Source organism: Gavia stellata, chromosome 7, assembly GCF_030936135.1.
Source record: "Gavia stellata isolate bGavSte3 chromosome 7, bGavSte3.hap2, whole genome shotgun sequence".
In the NCBI taxonomy this organism is placed as follows: Eukaryota; Metazoa; Chordata; class Aves; order Gaviiformes; family Gaviidae; genus Gavia; species Gavia stellata.
Window position 1 is genome coordinate 43,964,424 of NC_082600.1, and position 27,713 is coordinate 43,992,136.

The window sequence follows — 27,713 nt, forward strand, 5'->3', positions numbered from 1 at the left end:
GGTCTGTAAATACGACTCTTTTTTTTTATACATAAATGTCTTTAACCCTCTCTTTACTGTCATCCAAGTTATTTCATTTGGTAAGTGGCATTTTTGGGGCTGGATCCATGGGGGTAAGGAGCCAAAGGGAGGACAGGCACAATCTCCTAAGTGATCTCTTAAGACTTTGTGGGTGAGAAGGAAATCGCATTTGCAAGGTTTCTGTTGGCGTCTGTGATGTGGATGGTGGCACCTGGAAGAGCTGCAGTTTGGGTAGTAGAACTGGGAAGGACACAGAGAAACACAAGGCCAACCAAAGATACAGGGAAAAACTTCCTGCAAGAAATCTGTTAAGTAGGCTGAGATTCATCCACTCTGATCTCTTTTCCCAGCTGAAATGATAAAAGTGTGTGAAACTATGTGACAAAGAGGTAGAGCAGGGGATAATCACTGTTTTCAGCAACGTTTAGGCTTGGGCATGTTCAATTAAACTACAAGATGGCAGATTGAACAAGGCTGCACCTTCCTTAGTTTTTGTGGTAAGCTCTTAGTTGTGGGTGCTAACAGTTTGGCTGAGTTCAGAAAGGCTAGACAAGTTCATGGGGAAAGAAAAAGCTATCAATAACCATTAGCGAAGATACCGTCTTTGTTTCAGGAAGGAGCAGAAGATTGCTGGAGGCTGAGATAAAGGAAGCATCATGAAATGGATGGCAGTTTGGGGATTTCCATTTCCTGGGATAACAACTGTTTTCTGTGTTTTGGGGCTAGGTGGCAATATCTGACCTGGTACAGGCACCCCCGAAGCAGGCATAGTGTGAGCTCTCTGCCTGGGAAGAGAGAGCAGTTTGGTGTCGATGCTGTGCGAGTAGTGGCTTTCAGGATGTTCCACAGAGTGGTGTGGAGGCTCCTTTCAGCTGAGAGGGTGGGTGCTGGGGCAGAGAAGTGCTCCAGAGCTGTGAACAATGTGAACATTGTCCAACATGGGTCTCCGGTCAGCGATTGAGCCTTTTCTCTTGCAGTTCTTCAGCTAAGTCATGAACTGATACTAAATACACCATGACTTAGCAGTCTAGTAACTAGTTAGGACTAGTAAAAGTAGGAGTAAAGTCCTGCTTCTGCATTATGCCATCCTCCTTGGTACTCCTGTGTAGACCCAGTTACTGGAACCTTTTTTTTATCTTTGGAGAATTAAATGAGGTACATTATTTTCTTAATAACCGGCAAGACTTTAGGAATCACAAGTAGTTGTGAAATTTCCTGTCCAGTTTTGGCAGTGAGGCTGATCTAGAACAGAAGTTGCTAGAGCCTTAGCCTCAGTTGGGTATGTTCGGAGATCAGTCCGAACACCTGCTAAGCGACTATTACAAACAATCCAACAAAGCCAAGATGCAATTTTAAATCATTTTGCATATATAAGCATTTAAAATTTGGAGCCTAATTTGCTCAGCAAGTTTGAAATGCAAAAGGCAGTTTTTGAAGATGGAAATGAGGATGTTTCAAAGAGGTGCTGGAGATAAAAGGGCATGCTCTGGCCTACAGGGAGGGCAACGTGTACAGCGTGTTGGTTGACTGAGTGAGGGTGCGGTCAAAGTTCGTGCTGTTGCTGAGTTTTGTCTCCAGCAAATGACTTTGTGGGCTTGAGGAAGTAACACTTCAATGCTTGAAGTGGCTCGTACATGACAAAAACGTTTTGAAAATAGCAGCCTGTGCCTTAGAAGATGAAGAGCCAGGATGACAGCAAGCTCAGTCCAGCTTTCTCTACCCAGAGGGTAATAATGTAAATTAAACCTGGAGAGGTCGGGTTTGAGGCTCCGCTGTGCTGGCCAGCACCTCTGTTCTCCCTGTCAAAGGAATGATGGTGATGTGGCTAAGGATGGAAACTGGCTAACCTTGGATTTCTAGCAGAGAGCGATTGCCTGCTCCATGAGCTGGTGGTTGGGGAAATTAACTTCCCCCACGTCTCTTCTGTCTGCACGAAGAAGGAGCTGGAGCAGCTTCAGGCAGGGCTGGCTGAAAGGTTGGATATGAAGGGATGGGAGCTAGAGCTGTGGCCATTGGGGCAGAGAGGAAACGGGAGCAGTGAGAAGGATGGCTGATGGAAAGAGAGCAGAGTGCTAGTCTGGTATCACAACTGCATCTAGGGGGAGAGCAGGTGGTTCAGCTGGGGGAGAGAAGCAGGAAAACCTCTCTCAGCACATAACCTTTCCTCAGGTTTCACTTAAGGCTGAGAACAGTTGCTCTGAAGTGAACCTGATGGTCAGTTGGACAATTTGAGGACAAAAAAGACAGCGGATGCCCTGTGAGCAGAGACACTGGCTAGGATAGAAGCATAGCCTGTGTTTTGTGGGACGTGTACATGCACATCTCGGAGGCCATGGGCTCTACCATGCACATAAGGAGATAGATGTGACCAGCAGTAGTGCAGCCAGAAAGACCAAAGTGGGTCTCCTGCCAGGTCGGCCTGAGCCAGGGCTGGGGTGAAGGGCCTGATGGCCAAACTGGGGCAGAGCTCTTGGTGCTTGGCTTCCAGGCTGGTGGTGATCTGGCTGCAGGAGGAGGAGGCAGCGGCAGCCTTACCTTCTGCCCCAGGTCAGAAGCCAAACTACAGCCATGCTGCAGAGAAATCATGTTTTCGTAGCTGGGGTTCATGCTTTAAGATGGAGCAGTGTCAAAGCTCCCCCAGTCCCTGAACAGATGCTGGTGAGTCTCTTGGGTCCTGCATGTAAGACCATTCAGTCTGTGCAGCCAATCTGTGAAGGGGACACCTTGCCCCCCTTGGGAGCTGCCCTGGGGGGGGTACCTGTGCGTGGTGACCCGGTGGGGGTGTGCTTGTTTTCACACTGGCCCAGGAGTAACATCTCTTTTGAGTTTGTCTGGCAGGAGATCAAGACTCCTGAGTGAGAGCAGGGCTGCCACGGACAGTAGTGCTGAGCACGGTGGGCATGCAGGAAATATGAAAAGTTCTCCTGTTCAGGTACAGAAGAGGCCTTGGGACTTAAAAATACTGATGTTGTCCATTTCTGTGCACAGCACAACCTGCCTGGTTTTATGAGAGAGCCTGCAAAGCATGGGGAGGAGAGAGGTAGGGGAAGGTAGCAGCGAAAAGCATTCACCCAAGATAAGATGCTCCTTGGGCCAGAGCTGGATGCAGGAGTGGGTCTGCCTGTTCTGGAGAGAAACTGGCAACCTGGAGATGCATTTTTTTCCCCCCTTGTGCCTGTGGAACGTGTGTATAAGCTGCTTGCTTAATTCCCCTTGCCGTGCTTGCAGCCCTGGCAAGCTTCACCAGGGACAGGGTTTGTGCTGGGGCTGCCAGACCTGTTGCCAGCCAGGCGGTGCAACCTGCCGGGGGGGGGGAAAGCGCATGGTTTTAGCTGCTGCTCCTGCTGCCTCCGGGCCTGCCCCCGCGGGGGAGCACACCCTTGCAAGTGGCCCGGTGTGTCCAGCCCCTCGCCCTGGGCTGCTGCCTGCCAGCCGGCCCCGCTCCTGGGGTTGCTCCCCCGGGCCTGGGGGGGACCCCGGCCCCCCCTCCACACCGGGGGCTCTGGGGCTGCTGCCGCCACCTGCGGCACATCTGCCCGGGGGGGGCGCTGCCTCCAGCTGCGGGCACAGCTGGGGAGGGGGGGTGATCCAGCTGCGGGCACATCTGCCTCCCCCCCAGGGCCGGCGTTTCCCAGGGCCCGGGCGCTGCGGCTGGGGACGGGGTGCGGGGTGTCGCCTCCAGCTGCGGCCGCATCTGTCCTGCAGCTGCCGCCGGGGGCCGCGGGAAGGAGCCCCCGGGCTGCGCCCCCCGCTCTCCCCCCCCCCCCGACAGCAGGTATGTCCCTCCCCGCCGGCACCGCCAGCATCCCCCTCCCTCCATCCCTCCTTCCCTGCCTCCCTCCCTCCCGCCCGCCCTCCGCCTGCATGGAGAGAGCCACAGAATGGCGGAGCGAGAGAAAGGAGCCGCATCCCCGCCCGCTTCCTCCCCCTTCCTGGGGCTGCACCTCGCCTCGCCCCCCAATTTCAGGTACCGGCCGCCCCCCGCCCGGGATCCCCGCGGGGCTGCCCCTGCCCCCCGCCCCGGGCAGCGCTCCCCGTCTGCTGCAGCCCCCCGCACCGCACCGCACCGCACCGCCGGGCCCCCGCCTCGTCCAGCGCTTCTGCCTCCTCCCCGCGCATCCCTTCGGCCCCCCACCCCACACATCATCCCTTCTGCCCCCCCCACCCCAGACACCGCTGAACCCCCACCCCACACATCACTCCAGCCCCCCCATCACTGCTTCAGCCCACCCACCCCATATGTTGCTTCAGCCCTCCCCACCCCCCCAAGCCCATGTTGGCCCTCACCCCATACACCATTTCAGCTCCTGCCAGGCTCCTGCTTGGCCCCATGACCCCCTCCAGCCCCTCCCCGGCCTCCTTACCTGTCTTACCTCCAAACACCTCTTCCTCACGAAAAAAAAAAGCGCTTCATCTCTTTCTCCACCCCCAGGAAAGCCTTTTTCTAGCCCTTTCCTAGAAATCCCAGGTGCTCCCGCTTCCTTCCCACCCCAGTGAAACAGGAACCCCAAGTGAGACAGTGGGAGAGTGCCAGAATTGATCCTCTCGGCAATACCAAGTGCTCCCATCGATTTGGGACGCAGGGGGCTGTCTCTCCTCCGAAACCCAGCGAGGCTGCTCCCAGGGACTTCCCATGGCACGGGCCAGGCCGGGGATGGCTAGAGGTGCTGACTTGTGGGGGCTGTGGGCTTCGGACCCCGCGGTGCCTCCCGAGGGCAGCTGCGGGATGGGGACGCGCTGGGTGGGTAAGGGAGCTCTGCCACTGCCCGCGGGTGCGGTGCCCGGCGTTGCGTGCTTGCCATCCGGCGGAGGCTCAATGCTTCTGGCGGCCGTGCCATCGTCAGCCATTGCTCTCTGCTTGTCTCTAGCACCCAGGGGTGCTGCGGGGGAGCTGGATGAGAAGGGGGGGATCTGTACCGGCTTCTGCGTGTGGTGAGATTTTGGGGAGGGAGGGGAGGGGCCTGTCCACGCTTGGGGCCATGGCTGAGCTCATGCCTGCCTCTGGCAGGCCCCAGCCCCTGTGGCTTGCCAGCCAGAGGGTCCCTGCGAGGAAGCAGGCAGGCGCAGCTGGGCTATGGTGGTGGGTCGGCAATTTACCCCTGAAGGGCTCCTCTGCTCCCGGAGCCCCTTTGCCGAGTGCCTCCGGGGCTTCGGCAGCCACCTCCTATTGCAGCGCTGCCTGCGAGAGCTGCTGGGAGCTGTTGCAACATGGCTGGGTAAACCCTGCAAATCGAGCAATTAAATGCTGTCTCTGGAAATGTCCACCGTGGAGAAGGGGCTTGGCCACCGAGCCGGGGGCCGGAGGCTGAGCTGCCAAGCAGCTCCAGGCCCGTGAGAGGGTCAGGCTCGTCAGGCGGTGCTGTCCTGGATGCAGCGGCTGTCCCCTGGGCACCCTCCTGCTCCCCAGCAAACAGCGACACCCCGGGAGGGAGAATGAGGTGCTGCTTCTTGCTGTGCCTCAGACCTTCGGAAAGGGAGCCCAGCACCCTGGCAGCCTGCCCCGGGGAAGAACCGACCTCTGTGGGGGGGACGGGCAGCCGGGTAGAGAGCTGGGGAGTTGGGGCAGGAGCGTGAGATCTTTCCCGGGAGCCGAGCTCGGGGTGTGAGCTATGAAGCGGAAGGAGATGCTGGTGATGTCCCTGAGCCTGGGGCAGGGTCTGGCAGACCAGAGGCGACACTGTGGCGGGGAGAAGCGTGCGAGGAGAGAGCCCCGCTTGTGCAACCTTTGCGAGCTGGGTTACGTGGCACAGCTTGGGTTGTGCCTGTCCCAGGTCCTGCGTCCCCACCGCGGGGGCTCAGCGAGGGGCCATCCCCCGGCGGCTGAGCTGGAGCCAGCAGCGATGACCATGGTTTAGGGTGAGCGACCAGCCTGCCGCTGGAGGCCAGGTCCTGGGTGAGCCCTGCCCTCTCCCCCAGCTTGCTGCTTGCGGGATGAGGTATTCCAGCTTTCCTGCCCTCTGGTACGTCTGCAGGCTCTTCCAGCTCCCCGAGCAGCAATGCACGAACCTAAGTGTTAGGTGATCGGGTGGCTTGAACCGAGAGAGGACTTGGTCCTGGCCAGCAAGCGGCCCAATGGGCTGAGGTCTGAAGCTCTGGTGGCCAGAGATGGTGGTCTGGCAGGTCCTCATTGCCGGTGCTGGTTTGGTGTTGTCTGAGAAGAGGTGGGAGGAGAAGGACGGTGAGGTGAGCCCTCCTTTAGCCAGGAGGACCTCCAGAGGTCCCTGCTCACCACGACAAGAACAACAGCGTTTTAGGAGACAGCAATAAAAAAGTCCTTCTCACCCAGCATCCCTGTTGTCCTTAAGCCTCCCAAAGCCCCGCGGTCAGGGCTGCGCCCCACTGGGGCTCCTTGGCATCTTTCTCTGGGACACCACGTTGCAGCTCCTCACCCTGTCAAGAAGCTTTGCCAGTGCTTTGGGCCAAGCTGCCCCGTGAGGGGCTCTCTGGGGCCTCTCCAGGGGTGGGGGTCCCTCTGCCCAGTATGGGGGGGGGCTGGCACAACCGGGGTGCAGCTGGGTGCAGGGCCCTGCCGCGCTCGCCCTGCCGCGCTCGCCCTGCCGCCTGCCTCCCCTGCTGCCCACTGGAACATGGCTCTGATGCAGCCAGGACCTGAGGGGGGGTCAGCGACCCATCTCCTCAATCTCCTTCTGGTTTCCGCAGTCCACCTAGGTGCTGGGAAGGCTCCTAGGGAAGGAAACCCTTAGGGAGTTACTTGCGTGGGTCAGGAGAGATGGGGAAACTACCCCGTTCCCTGGGGAGCCCCGTGGAAAATCACAGCCCTTTCCCATGCCATTGCCAGGGCCTCGGGAAGGGAGGAGGTCTCTGGGGGAAGGAGACCTCTCCATCTCCACGGGAAGTTCAAGGAAGCACCTTCAGGCTGAGGCAAAACTCAGTCCCAGCACTATGCGTTGTTTTACGTTTGCCACGCTCATCTGGAGCTGTCGGAGGAGCCTGTTTGAGGGTGATGAGCTGCGTGTCGGAGTGAGGTTACCTGGCTTCTTGTGAGGGGAGACGAAAGGGCTGTCTTCTTCTGATGGAGAGAGAGAGAAGCCTTCTCCTCGGTTCAAATAAAAGAGTCTCTGTGGCTCTTATGATGAAAGAAAAAACCCGGGGCCAGCCAAATGTAAGATAGTACTTTCTTCCCCACTGATGCTGTGACTTCCACACAGTGCTGCCTGGGAGCAGAATATCGGAGTATGGCCTGGCCAGCCAGGCTTGTTGGAGCCCCCAGCTCCATCGTGCCATGTTGCCCTGGCCAATTCCCTGTGTGGGAAATCCTGCACAGCGGCAGCGGGATGGGGAGGCGATGCTGGAAATCCCCTTTTCCCTGGCAGGGGATGGAGTGGAGGGGGGCGCAGCAGCCAGGCTTGATTATAAGGCTGTTATTAGGACTGTGATCAAGCTGCTCGTACTAAGGGCAGGTAACATCTGCCTCTGCTCATGCACGCACGTGTGCTCCCTCGCTCGCAGTTCCTGGGTGTCCTGAGTTTATCAGTTCTCATGCATTCAGTGGGGCTGCCAGCCTCCGGGAGCCTCTCGGCACGTCCTTCAGGAGAGCACCCATAACCTCCGCAGATGCAGGGCTTGCCCACCCTTGCAGCCGGGGGCAACCTCCCACGTACCTGTGACACCGTGGTGCCTGCCTGCAGTGACATGCAGGTGGCACCCATGCCTCCGCTGCTGCTGCTGGGGAGGGAAGTTGGCCAAAATACCCGTGTAGGTCCTGCTCAGACTTCTACTGCCAATGATGGAGCTGAGGGGACTTAGAGCTGTTGCATTTTGCCGGTATTTTTAGCCTCTTTGAGAAGCAAGAGAGAAAAGCAGGGGTGTTTCCAGCACAGGGAGTGGGGGGGATAAAGGAGAGCCTTCCTTGTATCTCCTAGGAAGTCCTGGAGCATCCATGTGAGAGGAGAAAAGGGCGGGAGGAATATGGAGATAGAGATTTCTTTATTCATCGCATTAAGCGAGGAGGTTTTGAGCAGACGAGGTGCCTCCAGGCAGAGCTGCTAGGGAAGATGGAGCCTTGGATACCGTTATCGGGGAGCTGAGAGACAATGAACACAATATCACAAGTGACATTCACCAGTGGCATGGCACTGGCGCAGTGACAAGTTAGCTCAGCGGAGTGATCCCAGCCACCCGGTGAGCTGGACTCCTGCGAACATCCCCCACCTTAACCTGGCCAGGAGCAAAGCTGGGTCCCAAGGATCTGGCAGTGCTGGTCAGGCTGGTGGGAGATGCACCCGTCGCTCACAACCCCGGGGCTGGGGGGCCAAGGAGAGCTCCTGGGGTGGGTGCCAGCGTGGGGCAGGAGGGCAGTGCTGCGATGGGCGGCAGTGGGGCACGACCCCACTGGGTGCCAGAGCGGTGTATGTGCAGCTGGTGGGGAGGGGGATGCCCTGTCCCCATCTCGAAATCAGGGTGGGCACCTCTTTCCCAGAGCGGCTTTGTCTCCATCCCGATGCAGCAAGGGGTGAACGGCTCTGCGGAGGCTCAGGGTGTGTGGCACACCGGCGGGCAGCGAGCAGCTCCGAGAGACATGAGGGTGATGGAGGATTATCTGAGGCCACTACGCCAACAGTATGTCTGCAACACCTGGCAGCCCCTCCTGGGGAAGGCCCCTATTTCCTTTTGACGGCAGCAGAAGAGGGGTGGGAGCTGGCAGAGCAGCTCATCAGGTATTTCTCTGGCCCTTAACAGGGGTTAGAGGCTGGGGAAGCTCAGGGACAGCCCTGCCTGAGGCGGGAGCGGGGCTGGGGGTTAGATGGGGTCAGACCGGGAAGGGACGGTGCTCCCGGCACTGCCCTGCGCCGGCTGGGCTTGCCCCTTGGTGAAGGTGCTCCTCTTGCTTCCTCCGCTCGGGGAATGCGACCGGCCGCGATGCTGGCCCCGCTGTGCTGGAAATGCTCAGGCCTTTGCGTCTGTGAGCCGGCCCCAGTCTACCTGGCGAGAAGCCGAACGAATGCTCCCATCTCCTGCAGGAAGGGATCCCGTCACTGCGGTGGGGCAGAGAGGGACAGAGCCCCTCGTCCCTGGCTCGGCCAGAGATGCTGCAAGGGCAGGAGAAGGAGGATGAGGCTGGGTGGCGCGGGCGTCCGTGCCGGGGTAAGCAGATCCCCTGTGCTCGCTGCGGGTGCTGGGGAGCGGGCGCTGGAGCAGGACCAGGAGCCGGGCTGGCTGGCTGGCAGGCGGAGACAGTCAGCATCCCCGGCAGAGTGCAGGGACTTGGCACTGGCTCAGCTGGGGAGGTTATTTTTTATTTATTTTTTTTTTCCCCTCCAGGACAGCTGATTCCATCTATTTTTAATGAGCTTCCCCAGGTTGCGCAGTGAGGAGACAGAGCAGCGCCGGCAGCCACAGACTGCACTGGGGCAGGCGGAGTGGCAGCGGGTGCTCGGGGCTCGTCCGTCACCTCCCTCGCTCCTCCTCGTCCCGGGCCTGGGGGTCTTCTTTGGGGTGGGAGTGTGTCCCCAGGGAAGGGGGTCCTCCTCAATGCAGCTGCCCTTGAAAATGGAGTCAAGCACCGAGGAGGAGAGCTGGCTGGAAGATCAGTGGGAGAAATGGTAGGGGACCCGCCGGGCCTCGGGGAGGGGGGACTGTCCCCGTGAGTGGGCACAGGGACAAGGGGCAGCCCCTCGCCCCTGCGCACATTGCCCTTCTCTGCGAGCGATGGCCACAGGACAGGAGCAAACTTGGCACCCAGTCGAGCCCAAAGTTCTCCCAGCTGCGTCGGGAGCTGCGTGGCAGCCGGGCGCCGGAGCGGCAAAGGTGGCCGGCTGCATCCTGCCATGCACCGGCATCTGCGGGCAGGGCTTGCGCATCGTCTCCCTGTCCCTGAGAGCGCGGGCAGGGCTGGCTGTCCCCATCCCAGAGCGGGGGGCACTGCCACCTACCCCACAGAGCCGGGGAGCCCCTGCCAGCCCCTCGGCGACATTGCACCTCTTGCTGGGACCCCGCAGCACCGCTGCGTTCCCACGCCGTGGCGGGTGGAGGCCGCAAGCATTAATGGCTGATGGTGTCCCACCCTTGCGACCCGCGTAACCGGAGAAGAAATCGATTTGTGCTTTGAAGGCTCATCAGGAGCCTCCCGCTCCGCGTTCCCTCCCTCCCTCCCTCCCTCCCCTGGGCAGCAGCAGGAGATGGGCAGGGGGGCAGGTCTGGACACCCCACCCTGTGCTGAAGGCTGTGTCCCTTCCTCCCCCCAATGCATCTTGCAGGGGCTGCCCCCCTGGGCACAGCTCTTCCTGGCCACCTTCACCCCAGGAGCCCACCGCTGGCGGGGTCCTCAGAAACATAGAGGGGAGATGCTGCTTCCTGCATGGGCTTGTCCCGCTCCTTCCCCCCTCCGGGGGCTGGGACAAGGGGGGGTGTTACCCCTCCATGGCACGGGCTTGGTGCCACTGCAGGGGGGGAGCCCCAAGGTGTGCGAGTGATGTTTAACGCCAGGGTGGGAGCTCTGCAGGTCACAAAATACCCTTTTCCTTCCTTCCCCACCGGCGAGGGCCGAGCTGGAGAGGGATGCCGGGCTTGAAGTGCTGCTTCCACCTGAGCATCTCCCAGCCCGAGGAGCTGGGAGCAAATGTAAACGGCAGCACACAAAGCAGCGCCCATGGCTGCTCCGGACGAACTCAGGGGGCTGAGTTGGTTGGCAGAGGACTTTTGAGCTGGGCTCTTTTATTTACCCCCGTGGTAATGAATAAGCGAGAAGAGCATTGCGGTACCACCACGGAGCAATGTTTTAATGCACGGCGGCCAGGAGTGCCTCGCCGTTCCCCCCGGGGATGCAAGGAAGCATGTGAGGAGCCCACTCATCAGCACGTTTCCAGCCGCTAAAAGGCTATCTCTGTAAACTTTTTAAAGGGGTGTAATGAGCCTGTGGGGCTGACAGCCATAAGAGACCCCTGAGGCCACGCAGGCGGGCTCGGCAGGGCGGGCTTGCAGCACTGATGGCCGCGGGATGCCCGCAGTCACCCCGGGGAGTGATTTTGGCGCAGAGGGAAATTGCTGCCCTCTCTTACTGCAGGCACCTGGGCTGGGACATCCCTCCCAGCCGTGGCTCGGGGGCTGGTCGTGCCATGGACGGTGGGTTTGCGGTGCTTGCAAGGTCTGTGGGTCTTGATGTGGTCAACCCGTCCCAGCGGGTCCGTTCACCAGTTGTGCCCTGCCAGGACCCTTCCCCTCCCTGTAACCCCGGCCTTTGCTCCTGGGTGTCTGTGCTTCCGTGGGATGGTGGGAACCGAACGTCCTGGGAATACCTAGCTGTGCTGTCTGTCCTGTCCTCTCCCAACCTGCACGTTCCTGCTGGCTTCGGTCAGGCAGGGGCTGGTTTGGGGCTCGCTCCTCCTGCCTCCCCACAGCCACGGACCATGCCAAGCCCAGCTGTTTGGTGGGGACAGACCCACCCCCTCCAGAAAGAGCATCCTTCCCAGTCTTTCTCCCCGATAAAGACTGGGAGAGGCTCTCCCAGGGCGGGCGGTGCTGCTCCCTGCCCACAGGCAGCACGCCGTCCTGCACCCTCCTGCCCACCGCCTGCGCAGTGGGTGACCACCCCATCTCCGCTCCCTCCAGGCTCACCCACGACATCAGCCTCGAGGAGTTTGAGGATGAAGACCTCTCCGAGATCACCGACGAGTGTGGAATCAGCCTGCACTGCAAGGAGAGCCTGGTCGCCCGGGTAAGCGTGACGGGGAGAGGGAGGGAGATGGGGGCAGGCAGAGCGTGCCGGTGGGGCTGGCAGGGCCAGCAGCTCCTGTGCAGGACCACCAGATCCCCAGGCCAGTGATGCTTCCTTAGTGTTCCCATTGCCACGACCCCGATCCCCTCTGCTCGGCAGTGTCCTCTCCTCGCCACGGCACAGCACAGACCCCTTCTGACCCAGCCAAACCCAGGGGACAAAACAGCATCTCAAAGCCGGTGCCTTTTGGTCCCCACTGTGGTGGAGGGCTTTGAGTTCATTGCTCAGGGATGATCCTAAGGGTTTGGGCGTGACTGGGGGCACGACCCCCCCCCCCCCCATTTGAGCAGGGTGGCCAGTGAGCCTCTGGCACCCGATAGCCATCCTTGGGAAGCAAGGACACATGCGAGATGGACGCAAGGGTGCTGCACAGGCTGTTCCTCCTGCCCCCAGGTGCATCCCTGGACCTGCAGGTGCAGCTGGGCTGCCGTGGCGAGAGCCCTCCTCCGCTCACCCGAGGTGTAACTTCTGGCTGCCTTTAGCAGGAGCCATCCTCGGGTGTTTCGGAAGCAGGAGACCTGGCGTGCCAGTGAGATGGGGATGGAGGAGGCAGCTCCAACCCCAGCAAGCAGCAGGTGACATGAAAATGGGAGCTGTGAAGCCTGTGCAGATGCTTCAGGCAGGTCTCTCAGGTCTGGGGCACGATGCGGAGACCCCGACGGGGTTCACACCACTATTTGAACTGCCTGAGAAGGCCATGGGGGCAGAAACGTGGAGATAAACTGAGAATTACATTGGATTTGGAAATATGCAGGGATTTTGCATTTTGCCAATGTGTTTCATGTTAAAGGGATGCAAACGCTGGAGGAGCAACCAAATGGTTTGAGAATCATTTCATCCCTCAGGAGAAATATGTCCTCTGCAAAACTGCTGAAGACCCAGTGAGGAGGGGAAAGGCAGAGGAATTTGTTGCAGATTTAAAATTAGAAACTGAATTTGTGGTGTTGGGAATCCCTCGCTGCAGGCAGGATGGTACAGGCAGACCTCATCCCTGGGAGATGAAGGTGTTCTGCTGTGCTCCCTGGTCTCATTTGGGACCTTCCCCGCAGAAATTCGGCAGCTCCCGGAGATGGGGCTGCTGCTCCACATCTCTTCTCCGGCCACAGCCTCCTCCTGCTCCAGGATGTTATGGCCGGGGAAGGATGGGGAGAGCCTGGGCTCATGGGCTGTCTGTGCTGAAGGAAGGAGGGATAATGCTGGAGGCAAAACCAAAGGAAAACCAGGTGCTGGGTGTCCATGAGCGCACAGCCGCAGCCAGGGCAGGGCATCGGGAAGATCCTCCTGCCTGCAATAGGTGAGGCAGGCAGAGGCTGCTGTGGGTGCGTTGCTGGATGCTTCCCATTAGCCATCCCAGTTCTCCGCTGCCGGTAGCAGCACTGGGCTCTTAGGACAGGATTTCTTTTTTCTTTACGGACTGCCAGCCTTTGGCCGAGGTTTGGCAGGGAGGGTAAGGGGTGGGGGGGACTTGCAGCTCAACTGCTGCAGCCCTTCCTTGAGGGTGAGGAAAAATAGACTGTTTCGCCAATTTAAAACAGTTTATTGAGGGGTTTCCGTGTCCCTGCGCTGTGATGCAGAGACCTGACCCTCGGTAGAAGGTTTGCTTGGGCTCCAGCAGCGAGCCCCACGCCTTCCCCGGGGACGGCTCGGAGCTGCTTTGCACAAATGCCCGGGTGCACTGAGAGTCTGCTGGGGTGGGAGGGGGACGCGAGGCTGCTGCCGGGGAAGCAATGAGCTATTCATAAACACGGCAAAGGAAGAAACCTACCACACTCAGAAAAAATGCCTGCTAAAAATATGTCCAAGTGGTTTATATGGGACGCGGAGAATTGCCTGAGGAGCAGAACCGAAAGCGGTGACAGCAATGGCAGCGAGAGGGGCTTTTCAATCCCAGACGTCAAAGGCGAGAGCCAGGGAGCTTTCCAATCCGATTGCCCTCCGGAGCGAGCTTGGGGTGACGGGGTTGCAGGATCTGCCTGATGGAAGCAGCCAGGCCCAGAGGGAGCGGCTTGGCCGGGTCTGCGCGTGGCGCGGGGGCCAGCAAATCACTAATGACCCGCAGCCGGCATCAGCCGGCTAATTGCATCACGTGGGGACGGCTGGCTTGGCGAGTCAGCCTGACGCTGGGGCCGGGGGGCCCCCACACTGATGTCCTGCCTGCGTCGAGCTCCTGCTGCCGGTGCCGCAGAGCACCCGTGGTACGTAGGATGGAGGGTTGGCCGCAGTCACCCCAACGGCGCCGGGCGGCTGGCGAAAGCCCAGTGATGGAGTGAGGGATGTGGGGCGAGAGCGAGCTGCCCGCTCGCCAGATCGTACAGAGAGCAACTGGGAAGGGGGAAATAGAGGCTCTGGGGACTGTGGTGAGCTGTAGGGCTGGGAGCATCCAGCCACTCTGAGATTCCCGACCCGGAGACGAGTCTCCGGAGAGATGGGCAGGCCCAGCGGCAAGCAGGAAAAGCACTGGGATGGAGTGAGGGGACAAACCCCGCCGGAGGGCTGGGAAGGTGGCTTCTGGACGGGGATGGCTGGCGACCTTGGCAAGGCAGGGGGGTCTGGGCAGAGCCGCTCGGTGGCAAAACCCCGTGGCAGGAACAGGCGGCTGGTGTGGATGGAGTTCAACACCCAAACAGAGGTGGGGTTTGGGGTTTTTTTTGGGTCCTGGAAAAACAAAGATGACTTCATCGTCGGCTATTTTAGCAGCTTGCCCGAAATAGTGGCTTAGACATACAGAAAGTGCAAGGAGGCGTAGACTGATGTTTGTGCAAGAGAGAACTGTATAGGATGACGAGGACCGCACCTCATAGACGGGAGATCACATATTAAGAATGAGGAATATTCCCAAACGTGGCTGAAACACCCGTTAACTTCAACAAGAAGTCCCAGGTGAATGAAAACTGGGAGCGAAGCAAGGGGTGGGCTGAGGAGAGCGCTCAGCAGAAGAGCGGAGCTGCCTTTAGGGCTGTAGAGCGGCAGGGCAGGAGGCTGGCTGCAGAGGAGCGGGGTCCGCCCGGGTGAGGGATGCCACCCTGCCTCGCAACGGCAGCTGGCTCCAGCGGAGCGCTCGGGCGCGTCGAGAGGGACGGCTGCAACAGAAGCACCCGGCCTTTGCTTTGGGTTTGGCCCCGGTTTGGTGTTTGGGAAATCTGGGGTGACTGTCCCCAGTTTCAGCAAGATGGATCCTAGCAAACAACCAGGCTGTGATTAATAAAGGCTGGGTGCCCCATCTGTATTCCAGAAGCTGCAGAAAACAGTTAATGCTGGAATGAAAAAAAAAGAAAACAGTAAGAAATACCCTTCTTGGAAATAGCTGCGAGCATGAGAACAAGTGCCCAAAGGAAAAGAGCTGATATAGGGCTGTGCTGAGCCTTCGTGGTCTGCATGAAAAGGCCTGAACCAGCCATGAAGATACAAATATGTGGAGGAAAAAACCCAAACACTCTGGTTTTCCAGACTGCTGGAAATGCCAGGCTTCCTCTTGATGTTCACCGTCACTGACGCAGCGTGCCGCTGGCAGCAGCCGTCCCCGGAAGGCCAGCGGGACCCACTGCAAAGGGGGAAGCAGCTGCCATCAGTCGGCCAACCTGCTGATCCGGGGAGCGGCGGGGAGCCGGCTGCATGGGCTGGGAGCAAAGGATACAGCAGCAAGGTGGCTGCTTACATCGGGCAGCTTTTCAAAGGCTGTCCCATGAAGCTGCCTCTGTGATCCGTCGCCAGCTGCGGCTGTGCCAGCCTGGGGCAGAGAGGCTTCTCCTGGCACTTTGAAGCCAGGAGCAAAGCAGTCACAGCTGGGTGGTAGGGAGAGGGGACACAGTTGTCCCCTCTGCTCGGCAAGTCCCCCTTGCTTCCCCACACTCATCAAATGCTTTTCCCAGCTGAAGGTTTTGTCACTTTTCCTCCGGCTGGGAAGGCTGCGGGGGGGGGAGCAGGGAAGAGCCTATCGCCTGCTCGACCATAGCGGGTAGGGACCAGGGGCACGCAAGCAACATCTTGCGTATCGCGCCGCTCCCCTTGCAAGGATCTGTCATTCCTAGGGAAGCAAGCAGCATCCCTCCCTTCCTGGGGTCAGCAGCAGCCCCCACGCAGGCGGTTCCTCTGGCTAGACCAGTGCTCCCAGGGCTGCTCCCAGCACCTCGCGGTTGCAGCAGGGCTCGAGCTGCTCCAGCCCCGCCGGGGCCCACGGACCGCAGCATCAGGACCATCAGAGACCGGTTGCTGGACGCTGGGACTTCTTGCCATTGGGCCGGCACCGTGCAGGCGGGAGGTCGCAGCAGCAGGAGCACGCCCGCGTCCTGGCCATCCCAGGGAGAGATCCGTAACGGAGGTGTGAGCCTTGCATGACTGCATCAGGTGTGCGTCTTGTATACATCCCGCCGCAGGATTTGGGCACTGGTACTGCTCTCCCACATGCCCTGATCTCTCCCACAGGCTGAAGGGACTTTGGGAATTCACCTCACCATCAGGTCTGTGCTGAGGCGTGAGCGTACTGAGGCTGGCCTTAGGTTACGTGAACTTGTTCCTAGAGGGCTCCCGAGGCAGCCTGTTCTGGTGGGGCAGCGTCCTTCCAGTTAGAAAGGCTTCTCAACATCTAGTCCCTGCCCTCGCTTTGCAGATCACCGCAGGTCTCACTCAGGTGGTAAGGTGATCTATTGCTTTGTGGTTTCAAAATCACTTTGTTGTGCTACAGTCCATTAGTAAGTACCTGTGGTGGTTGTAGCTTCCTCCTAGCTATTGAACCTGGAATGGTGCATCCCTCCCAGGGCGCACGTTTCTTTAAAACAGGTACTGTTTTGCTTTTCTGCATCCTTCTGGGACTTTCCCTCCTCTGTGAGTTTTCCGAGGGATTGCTACAGCTACAGGATTACTGAGGCAGCATCATTAGCAGTCTAGGTTGAACGTCACTGGCGGACTCGAGCACACTTACCTTAGCTAGGTATGATGTATTTAGCCGGCATTTCCTCCCAGTTCTTTCCCTTTGCGTCTGTTTCCTCGTTAATATCCATGAGATTTGCCACAAGCAACTGGTGGGATCTGCCACGGAAGCACAGAACTTATCATATGAAGGCTAACATTAAAAACAAGGGAGTTAAACGTTTAAAGCCTTGAGAGGATGGGTTTTGGTGGCAGTGCTCCTCCAGGTGCTCACCCGGTGCCTGCCAGGACTGCAGCAGGGACACTGGGGTGAAAGGGCCCCCGTGAGAGGGGTTGTGCTGTGGCTGCAGCAGGCAGAGCCCTGCCTGTGCTGACTTTAGTCCGACGGTTTAGGAGCTGGTAGCAGCATGAGCTCCTGGAGGGGCTGCCAGAGCTGCTGGGGCTGTTTCTTCTCCCGTGGCCCAAGGGGCATCCTCCATACAGCCGGAGACGTGGATAGCGTCAGCTGCAAAAAAAACGCCCTTCTCCACCGCTGCCCGCTGACGAGCTTTCCAGTCACCGCAAACAGCTGGTAACACGGGGAATTCAAGTTGCTAATGCCAAGTTGCAGCCTTTATTGCTGGCTGCAGCAACCTGTGCATGTGCAAGCTCCAGTTACTGCAAGGAAGGTGTCTTGGGAAGGAAACCGCTGACCTTTAAACACCCGCAGCCATGGAGGGACATCGGTGCCTCTTCGCGCAGCAACGCAGCCACGAGGGCATCCGCTCCTCGCAGCCCTCAGGGGCCATGGTGGCTGCCTTGCTCCAAGGGTGCAAGGGGAAAGAGTGGGGCTGCTCCCGGCCAGAGCACAGCCACTGCCAGCCGGTGACTGGAAAACTAATGCTGGGCTGCCGGCTTGTTGGGCATCCCTCCTGCACAGCTTCACATCCCGAAAGGTGCAAACGCAGGGTGCTTGAGAAGAGGTTTGTTCAAGATGAGGAGACCAAGAGGGATGTAACTGCTGTCCCTGGCTGCCTAACGGGCATTACAGGGAAGAAGGAGCCTGACTCCTCTCAGAGGTGTGCAGTGAAAATGTCAATCCCATAGGGAGAAAAAGTGGTAGCAGTGCAGCACTGGCACCGGTGCCCAACGCGGCGGTGGGTTCTCTGTCTGTGAGGATATTCAGGTGTGATGGGCAAGGGCCTGAGCGACCTGCTCCAGGCGGGGGTTGGACCAAACCTCCAACCAAAATGATTGCGTGCTTGTATGCATCCCAGTTGCCAGGATGGGAGCCAAGAAAGGGCACGGTCTGCCTTGGGAGGAAGAATCACAGGACAGCCCAGGCTGGAAGGGACCTTGAAAGATCACCGGGTCCAACCTTTTGTGGGCAAGGGAGCCTGGATGAGATTATCTAGCACCCTGTCCAGTCGCATCTTGAACACCTACAGCGATGGGGACCCTGCCACGTCCCCGGGGGGGTTGTTTCAGTGACTGATGGCTCTCACTGTACAAAAATGGCCTTGTTATGTCGAGATGAAACCTGGGTGCGCCGGGAACGAGCTGCTGGGGGTGTCCCGTCGCTCCGGGGCAGCGAGCAAGGACGGATGCTGCCCCGCGCCTGCCGGGGGAGGCGGGGAGGGGCGCGCGGCTCCCCGGCCTCGGGAATAACATCCCTGCCCCTTTAAAAGGAAGAGGCCGCCGAGTGCCGATGCGGCTGCACCGGCCCCCCCCCCCCCCTCCCCGGCCCCGGCGGGAGGCGCGGCGCGGCGGCTGCCGCTCCGCCCGCCCGCCCGGTGGGCTGATCGCGGCCGCTAATCCCGGCAGGGCCATGTGAGCCGGCAGGGCGGCGGGGCCCGGGCGGCGGGCGGCGGGGAGGGCAGCCGGCTGCAGGCGGAGATGCTCCAGCTCGACCTCATCGACGCGGCGGGGGACGCGCCGGCCGAGGAGCAGACGGCGCCGGAGCCGCTGCAGAAAGACCCCCCGGCCGGGACCACGGATGTCTACAGGCCGAAGAGACCCACAACTCTTAACCTCTTCCCGCAGGTGCCTCGCAGCCAGGTGAGCCCGGGCCGGGGGGGTCGGGGCGAGCGCGCCGGGGGGAGGGATGCTCCCGCCGCCGGGGGCTTTTGTCTCGGAGGGAGGGAGGGAGGGATGGCGGGGGGAGGCTGGAGGGATGGCGGGGGGAGGCTCCGTTGCCCTTCCCCGCGATGCCCGGCGGGGCGGCCGCCCCCCCCCCCCCGCCCCGAGGGTCCCTGCCCGCCGCCCTCCGCATCCCCGGGCCGGGCGCAGCGCAGGTTCGGGCCCTACTGCGGAGCCGGAGGGAGCGGTCTGCGGGCCCGGGAGGCACCGAGGGGGGGCACGGGGACGTGCTCACTCCCCGCCGTGTCGCCCCCTCGCACCGCCGAGCCCCCGCAGGCTCTGCCCCCCCGCACAGCCCCGGGCCGGGCACCGCGCTCGGTGGGGGTGGATGGGGGGGGCTTAGGGGCCCGGTGAGCCCTTCTTCCATCCCTGCTGCCGAGGCGGGGAGGGAGCAGGCCAGGACGGGGCTGAGCTGTGCCCCCGTGGGGCAGGGGCAAGGGGGGAGTGGGGAAGGGACCCCCTGGGGATGGGACCCCGTGGGGATGGAGAGCGAATGAGGCATGGCATACGGAACGCGTGAATGAGCCATCGCAGGACAGGGTACCGTGCCATGGGGCTGGTGGCCCCACTGGCCAACAGCTGGCTGGGCCCCAGGCCAGGGCAGCGCCAGCCCCGGTGCAGGATGGTGACACCGGGTGCCCCATGCCCAGCGGTGGGGACTTTGCGGCCTCCGCTCCTGAGCAGCGGCGCCTGGCAAAAGAAGCATTAATGTCAGCGCCCTGTGCAAAATTTGAGAGACAGAATGGCAACGCCCAAAATGGTGGCCGGGAGGGTGAGGGGGTTCTGTTGTCTCGCTCTCAGATTTCGTATGAGGTTTTGGATGTTTTTCCCCAAGACCACCCACCCCACGCAGCCTTGGGGTTGCTGTTGTCCCCGAGGCAGGCGGCATTTCAATGCCCTGCGCAGTGACCCTCTGAGCGGTGTCTGGAGTCCCTTTGCCCCATCTCTGCTGCAAACTTCACGAACCCATGCGAGATGCGCGACATGCAGGGCTATTTTTGCCACCCTCCTGCGTTCAGCCATGCCTTCCACCAAGTAGGAGGATTTTTGTTGTGGTGACGTTCAGCTGAGGAGCATGAAGCGAGAGGCAGGTGTCCCTGTGGGTGACAGATGGGGAGTAGTCGGAGCTGGGTGTCACCAGCCCAGCACCGGCAGCTGATGCCAGCTCTCTGCCTGAGGCCATGGGTGGGAGGAGGAGGAAGGCAGAGAGCCAGGATGGGTGCCCTCGGGGCAGCTGCCACTGGGGACCTCTGGGCCAGCTGGCACTGGCTGGGGAGGCGGGGTGGGGAGCCCCATCGAACATAATGGACAAGGGGACAGCAGCAGCCTTGTCCCACCCTGTGCTGGGACCTTGAGGAGCAAGTGGCGCATGGCAGCCACATCCAGCTGCAGGGATGGGGGACAGCAGGGCCCCCCTCCCGGGCAGCTGGGCCCATCCAGTGTCCAGGGGTGGTAGCAGGCCTGCAGAGAGGGATTTTGGTGGGGGACATTTGCATAGCCCATGAGCTGGGGAGGGGGATGCTGCAGGCTGTGGGGCCACAGGCGTGGCCGGAGCTGAGGACATGGGGAACAGGAGGTGGGGGCTTTGCTGCAGCGGGAGCCCAGAGCCAGCAGGGATAGGGGCACAGGGCTGGGGCATGGCTGGCCGGGGAGGGCAGCGCTGCCAGCGGCATCTAGCAAGAAGCAGAAGAGCCAGAGGCAGGCTGGCTGTAAGGTGCTTGGGGTGCCTGTTTGGTTGCCTACCTCTGGCCAAAGGTAGGCAGGCACCCCTGCCCACATGTGCCTCGAGGAGAGGACAGGGTGCAGGGCATCCCTTGGGGATCGGCCTGAGATCTGCCTCTGCCTGTGCCAGACCCTCCCGCACCCTCCTGGCCTGCCCAGCTCCCTCCTCCTGCAGGTGGTCAAAAGAGGGACCACGGTGGCCATACCTCCTCTCTTGGAACGCCCAGCCAGGGCTCCGGGCTGCCCTCCCGTGCCTCCAGCCGCCTTGTGCTGGGCAGGGTGTGCACGGGCAGGGCATCGTCCCACCCGCTGCTCCAGCTTCTCCTTGTGGGGCCAGGAGCTGGCTTGGTGATGTTGTGGTTGCTGCTGGGGTCTCTGTGAGAGTTGTCCCAGGCAGGTGGCCTGGGATGAGAGGAGCATCCCCACCTTCCCAGGAGGGCAAGAAACAGCTGCTGAGACTAGCTAGGTTCATCCTGCAAGACCTTGTGAGTGCCGCTCCGCCCCGGCTGGGCATTACAGACCCCAGAGTGCCCTTGCCCTGTGGTATGGGTGGCGTCGGTGGGCTCTGCCTGCTGTGTTGCTGCCTCCTGTCCTGGTCTGGGCATCCGGGCTGGCTCATGTGCTGGCCCCGTGGCACTTTGCACGCAGAGGCCGTCGCTGCGGCAGCTCGCCTGGCCCGCGTCCCGGCCCATCGTGTCCCTGGAAAAGGCAAACGGGGACGCGCCGTTATTTGCCTTGGCGCAGGAGGGGCTCGCGGAGGCCGTGCTGGGAGGTCGCCGAAGCCCTGTGGCGGGAGTCTCTCCCCTCCTCGCGTGGAGGCAGGGATTTGGGAGCTGTGGTTCAGCAGCGTGCAACTCGGTGGAGTTTCAGGGCAGAGGCTTGCTTCGTGTTGGTGGGGAAGCAAAGTATGGGGCAGCTCCTGCGCTGCTGGTAATAGCTGCAGGCTGGTGATAAGGCCATGAGAAAATCCAGGGAGTCCCAGCGGGGCTTAGCACTTGAGCAAAAACTAACGGTGTGGAAAATGCCACTGCTGCAGTTGGGGGAGAAACACCCTTGCGGAGATGGGCAGGGAGGACTTCTCCCCCATCTGCAGGAGGGGTACTAGTGGCCTTTGGGACCAGGGAGGTCTTGAATTTTTGGTTTGGGACCGTCCAGCCATGGGCTCCTGCATCCGAGTCTCCCTGGGGTGGACGAGTACACCTATCCAGGCCATCTGCCTCCCGGCTGGCTCCTCGCCCGCCCTGCTTTGGCCACTGCGCCAGCTCTCGCAGTAGCGGCGTGGTGAGATGTGGGGCTGGTGGGGGGGTGCCCCCGAGCACCACGTGCCCAGGCGAGGGGGTAGCTGAGCGGGATGCTGTGGACCCGGGGAGGGATGAGTGCTGCTGCCACTGCGCCACGTGCTGTTTACTGTTTGGGCAACAAGGCGGCTTTGTTCTTCTCCTCAGGACACTCTGAATAACAACTCTCTGGGGAAAAAGCACAGCTGGCAGGAGCGGGTGTCCCGGTCATCGTCCCCTCTGAAAACGGGTGAGTTCTCAGGTTGTTGGCCAGGGGCAGCTCCTTGTACCCTTTCATGGCTCTCAAGAGCCTGGGACAAGTGGTGCCAGAGCAGGCCATTGGGGAAAACATCCCACGTGGAATGCAGGGTGCATGCCCATCTTGAGTCTGGGTGGCATCCCTGGCCACCTTCCCTGGCAGGGACCATCACCCTCTGCATGGCAGTCAATGCTGCTCTCTTCCCCCTCCAGGTGAGCAGACCCCTCCCCACGACCACGTTTGCCTGAGTGATGAGGTCAATCACCAAAACAGCACAACCTCCACCAAAGACCGGGGCACGTCCACGGAGAGCCCGTGCCGGCGCACAGCGGCCACCCAGATGGCACCCGCCTGCGTTGCCTCGTCCCGGCCACCTGAGAAGCACCAGGCCACCAGCCGGCCCCCACCGCATGGCGCCAGCGTGGTGGTGGTGACGACGAGGGGCCCCGAGGCCCACCGGGACCGCATCCGCTACCAGACGGATGTGAGGCTGGAGGCCACAGAGGAGATCTACCTGACGCCCGTGCAGAAGAACTCAGACCCCCTGGAGACTGAGAAGCCATTCCTGTCTCAGTCCAGTGAGAACCGCATGTCCATCAGCTCCGACATTGACACCTCCGGCTATTCGGCCCTGGCGGGGAAAACCAACCCCTCCATCAGCGAGGAGGATGAGGTGCTGGACTACATGTCCTCCCCTGATAAGACGAACCTGCCCAGGGCATCCTGTGGTGGTGGGAGCGGTGGCTCCCGGCCAGGGCACAACCTTCAGAGAGCCTCGGTGAGTTCGGACACCAGTGCCCTCTCCTACGACTCGGTCAAGTACACGCTGGTGGTGGACGAGAACGTGCAGCTGGAGCTGGTCAGCCTCAAGCAGTGCTACTCGGGCTACAGCGACGAGAGCGACTCGGCCACCGTCTATGACAACTGCGTCTCCTCGCCCTACGAGTCGGCCATCGGCGAGGAGTATGAGGAGGATGCGCTGAAGCGCGACTCCGTCTGCCTCTCTGAGGACTCCACCCCCGAGGCAGACATCCACTTCTCCAAGAAGTTCCTCAACGTCTTCATGAGCGGCCGGGCACGCTCCTCCAGTGAGTGCTGGGCGCCGGGGGGAGGTGGGCTGGTGGCTGCCTGCCTGGGCAGCTCTGCCCATCCCTGGTACGAGGCTGAGGGCACGCTCAGGGCCCCGCAGCAAGGTGGGGAGGCACCAGCAGGCACCGGCTCCAGCTCTGCTTGCTGCAGCCTGTGGCTTTGTCCCTTGGTGGCCAGGGAACTGGGTGGGGGGCAGGCTTGGAAGAGCCTTGCGACCTGCAAGTGGGGGTAGCCAGAGGTGTTTCAGGCTGCTTTTTTGGCTAGCCCAAGGTGTGGTTGTGCTGAGGGGAAGGCTGGGTGGTCTCGCAGGGGGACAGCATCCCTCCTGGAGTGTCCCCTTCCTCCCAAGCCCAGAGGAGCACTGGGGCTGGTGGCATGCCCCAGCGGGCAGGGCTTCCTGGTGACACCGGCTGTCACAGCTGTGCGGGCTGGCGCAGGGAAGTTGTGGTCCCAGCAGGGACCACTGGACACCAGTGCGGTGGCTCTAGCCATGCCTTTCTCTTATGTGGCACTGCATGGCTTCGTCTTGGCCGAGCCATCCCCCAGGAGCATCAGCAGCCTGTTTGGCTTGATGTCCATCCCTTGGTGTGGTGCTGAGATCTCCCCCTCTGCATTTGTCCTCAGGTGCTGAGTCCTTCGGGTTGTTCTCCTGCATGATCAATGGGGAGGAGCAGGAGCAGACCCACCGCGCCGTCTTTAGGTAAGCATGCAGGTGCGAGCGGTGTCCCCAGCCTCTCATGAGGCAAAGCCAGTGCTGCCCTCCCACCATGGTGGGGCCAGCCCAAACCCCAGTGTTTCCAGCTTTTGAGAAGCCCCGGGGTCTAAACCACTGCCCATAGCTTGTGTCCCGCTCAGGAGCGACATCTGCCCAGGCTTCTGCAGGGGCAAGACCTCCGAGGGCAGCTGGGACCTCTGGGGAGCAGCATGGGTGGTGCCATAGGGATACTCTTGCTTTTAGGTGGCAGGGTGCTGCCGCCTTTTGAGCCTAAACCCGCTCAGATGCTTTATTCAGCATCTCGGGTCCCCGTGGGTAATTACACCTACCAGGGTGCTGCCTGCCTGGGCTGGCAGCAAATTTTGTGTGGCCCCCTGCCCCAGTGGTGTGCTGGTGAGAAGGCCACCAGCGCTGCTGGCCGGCCAGGTGCTAGTGCCTCCCTGCCCAGGTTTGTGCCTCGCCATGCGGATGAGCTGGAGCTGGAGGTGGACGATCCTTTGCTGGTGGAGGTGCAGGCAGAAGATTATTGGTACGAGGCCTACAACATGCGGACGGGTGACCGGGGCATTTTTCCTGCCTACTATGCTATCGAAGTCACCAAGGACCCAGACCATGTAACAGGTACCAAGCCTCTGCGCGCAGCCTGCTGATGACCCCATCTTGTGTCCACCTCCTCTCTGCTGAGCAGAGCCTGGTGCTGAGCAGAGCCTGGTGCTGAGCAGGAGGATGGAGGAGGACCAAGCTGGGCACCCAGCAGGGACTGATGGGCAGCTTCTGGTGCGATGCTGGGAGCTGGCACCTGGTGCTGCGGGAAGCCTTCCTTGGGCAGGGAAACACGCAGGGGTGGGAATATGCAGTGGGGAGGTGGATCTCGGCCCATGTTCCTGGTCACCGGAGACGATCCCCGCTGCGTGCTCTCTCTTCTAGCCCTGGCAAAGAGCAGTGACTGGGTGGACCAGTTTCGGGTGAAGTTCCTCGGTTCGGTGCAGGTTCCCTATCACAAGGGCAACGACGTGCTGTGTGCGGCCATGCAGAAGGTAGTGTCCCACCCCATCCCTGGGAACAGGAGTTGCCTGCTCCTCCTGGCAGCAGGGCAGAGCCTCAGCAGGGAAGGGAAGGGGTGAGCCATCATCACTGCTCACGAGTGCCAGGACTTTGTCTCTCCATCTTTTTCCCCCCCAGATCGCCACCACGCGCCGCCTCACTGTGCACTTTAACCCACCCTCCAGCTGCGTCCTGGAGATCAGCGTGCGTGGGGTCAAGATTGCTGTGAAAGCTGATGACTCCAAGGAGCACAGCAAGGTAGTGCCCCGCTCATCTTGTCCCTTCCCCGGCTGCTGGCTCGTGCCCCCTGTGCTACAGGCATGTTTGCATATGAAAATGGAGGATCTCCACCCATCTAAGGGTGTGAGAAACACCATCAGCAGTGTTGTAGGGCCACCTCAGGGTCCCCTGCATCCCACAGGCTCCCAGCTTTGGGCCGTACCATCAGCTGATGCCCTTGCAGCCGCCAAGCACGTCGCTGCGCTGGGATGCTGCGAGCTGAGCCGTGCCGGTAATCTGGCAGCTGCTCCTAAACCTTTCTGCTACTATTTTGAGTGGTGTCCTCCAGATCTGCCCTGTAATCTCTTTAGCTGGCTGTGGCAGGCTGCTGATTAGCGTTCTGCTAAGTAGTCTAGCAAAACACGGTGAGATGCTGCACAGCAGGAAGTGAGGGCTTTGAGGCAAGCCTTTGGGAAACCTCCCCTACAGCTGGGGCGTAGTAGTTGTTCATGGCTGTGGGTGCTGCGGCAGGGAGCTAGGCTGGGGTTTCTACAAGCCCTGCCTGTATCTAGAGGATGCCATCAAATCAGTTGCTCTTTAAACTTGTATAAATAAGTTCTCATTTCTGGCTGGGACCCTTTGAACACCCAGGCTTGAATAGCTTATTTAGTTCTAAGTAAGTTATCCATTCACTTCCTATCTGCTGGTATTTCGGAGAGCCTTTCTAGCGAGGGAGAAAGGCTGTGTGCACTGGGCAAACAGCAGCACTGAGCCCGAGTACAGCCTAGCCCAGGGCCTCCAGGGAAACGCTGCAGGAGCTGCGGGAGGTAGAGGCAGCTGGGGTGGGAGCCAGCAGGGCTGCCTGGAAGAGCACCCTGTGCGCAGGTGCTGGGTGCCGTCCTGAAAGGGCTGCTGGTAGCAGCCCAGGATCAGGCTCCAACTCATTTCACTGCTCAGTTCAAGTCTGTATTTCCAGGGGCCAGAGACTGGCTGCCCTGCAGGGTGGTGGGGAGGAAAGCTCTGACACCTTGTCTTTCTTTCTCTCCCCCAGGTAAACAAGTGTAGCCATTTTTTCCAGCTGAAGAACATTTCCTTTTGCGGGTACCATCCAAAGAACAACAAGTGAGTAGCAAGGAGGTGCGGCTCTCAACGCCAGCAGCTTGGGATGGAGGCTTTGCTGCCTTCCCGCTCCCTGGGGGCAGCACGACTGGGGCTGGGAAGGGAAGGGGAGGCTGTGAGCCCAGCACTGCAGCTTCATGGAAAAGCAGCCTTTGGATGGGAATTACATCCCAGCTCTGGGCATGGGCCATGGCAGCTGGTTGCCACTAAGGTTTGGGGGGTGCGGGTCCCAAACCCCTATCCTTAAGGGTGTGTACACCTCGGGGATGCTGGGGTGCCTGTGCCTGCTTGTCTGCTGGTCCAGTCTCACCCGCTCTCTCTGCCTTCAGATATTTTGGGTTCATTACCAAGCATCCTGCTGACCACAGATTTGCGTGCCATGTCTTCGTCTCAGAGGAGTCCACGAAGCCACTGGCGGAGTCCGTAGGGTGAGTCCTGGCTGGGCAGGGAGGGAGGCACTTGCTCCCAAAGGGCAGGAGGAATGAGGCAGCCAGGCTGAATCCTGCCATCTCCCCATATGTGTGGGGCTTGGACCTGGCTCCAGGCTGGCACCTCTTCCCTCAAGTAAGAGGCTTGGGGCGAGAGGCAGGGCTGACAGGGCTAGGGGCAGCATATTCCTGGCAGCACTGGAACGAGTCCCAGTGCAAGGCTTTGCAGGCAGATGGCTGAACGTCATGTACTGCGCAGGGGATCAGAGCAAGGATGGAGACCTTGCACCTCTGATGGCAGCTCTGGGTGCTAACACCGCAGGGGCCCGGGGCTGGAGGGTCGAATTAGCTGCAGGGTAGGTAGCGAGGGTGAGAAGGGAAGCGGGGCTCTGTAAATGCCTCTCAGGGAGGATGCTGCTCAGCTTTGCCCCGTGCTGTGTTGCAGGAGGGCTTTTCAGCAATTCTACAAGGAGTATGTGGAGTACACGTGCCCCACAGAGGACATCTACCTGGAGTAGGGGCTGGCACAGGCATCTCCTGCACAGCCAGGGCTGCAATCTTGCCCCTTCCCCGTGTCGTGCATGGACAAGAGCTGCTTTGAGCCTGGAGGAGGAGCGGGCCCGGGGCAGGGCTCCCCGGGGCATGGAGCGCCGCCTCTTTTCATGACTCCCCTTCCTCGGGCTGGGGCTGGGGGGGGCGGGAGGGGGGAGGGCTGGACAAATTGCGTTTATTGTACAAAATACTCTTAGTTTATTCTATTGGAGAAGCACCCGCTGGGTGCCTCGCCTGTCAGCAGCGGGTTGGGGGCAGCAGTGTGCTCGAGCCCTTTCCTGCTGCAGGCTGGGGTGACAGCATCTCCTCCTTGTGACCATGGCCCAGCTTCCCGTCACATCCCTCCGGGGTGACTTTTAATGCAGTGGCAGAGTCGGACTCTCGCAGTATGAAGACACAGCAGCTATAGCAAACAAGGCCCGTGTGCTGGCTCGTGCCTGGGAGGTGGGCTTGCCCTGGGTGGGCATCGCCTCCCTGCCAGGCCCTGGGGACAAGGCTGCTGGGCAGGGATGACAGTGGGAGCCCCACTATCTCCCCTGCCAGAGGTGTG

The 27,713-nt window shown here is 60.6% G+C and overlaps 1 protein-coding gene across 1 annotated transcript; it reads left to right on the forward strand.

Annotated features, from left to right (window-relative positions):
- The first annotated feature begins 3,902 nt into the window (after positions 1–3,902).
- Positions 3,903–27,224, forward strand: MAPK8IP1 (mitogen-activated protein kinase 8 interacting protein 1). Its single transcript, XM_059819526.1, has 13 exons — positions 3,903–3,988; positions 11,590–11,695; positions 12,862–12,870; positions 18,443–18,658; positions 21,907–21,988; positions 22,210–23,085; positions 23,711–23,786; positions 24,250–24,422; positions 24,729–24,838; positions 24,984–25,103; positions 26,116–26,186; positions 26,513–26,611; positions 27,057–27,224. The coding sequence occupies exons 1-13, from the start codon at positions 3,903–3,905 to the stop codon at positions 27,127–27,129; spliced, it is 2,097 nt and encodes a 698-aa protein (XP_059675509.1). The 3' UTR covers positions 27,130–27,224.
- Positions 27,225–27,713: the final 489 nt, after the last annotated feature.

Excerpts from the sequence above, each read along its gene's own strand:
- MAPK8IP1 (XM_059819526.1), top strand. The coding sequence starts at position 3,903 with ATGGCGGAGCGAGAGAAAGGAGCCGCATCCCCGCCCGCTTCCTCCCCC. Across the intron at positions 24,423-24,728 it reads GGACCCAGACCATGTAACAG|CCCTGGCAAAGAGCAGTGAC; the intron begins GTACCAAGCCTC and ends TCTCTCTTCTAG. Across the intron at positions 26,612-27,056 it reads CCACTGGCGGAGTCCGTAGG|GAGGGCTTTTCAGCAATTCT; the intron begins GTGAGTCCTGGC and ends GCTGTGTTGCAG.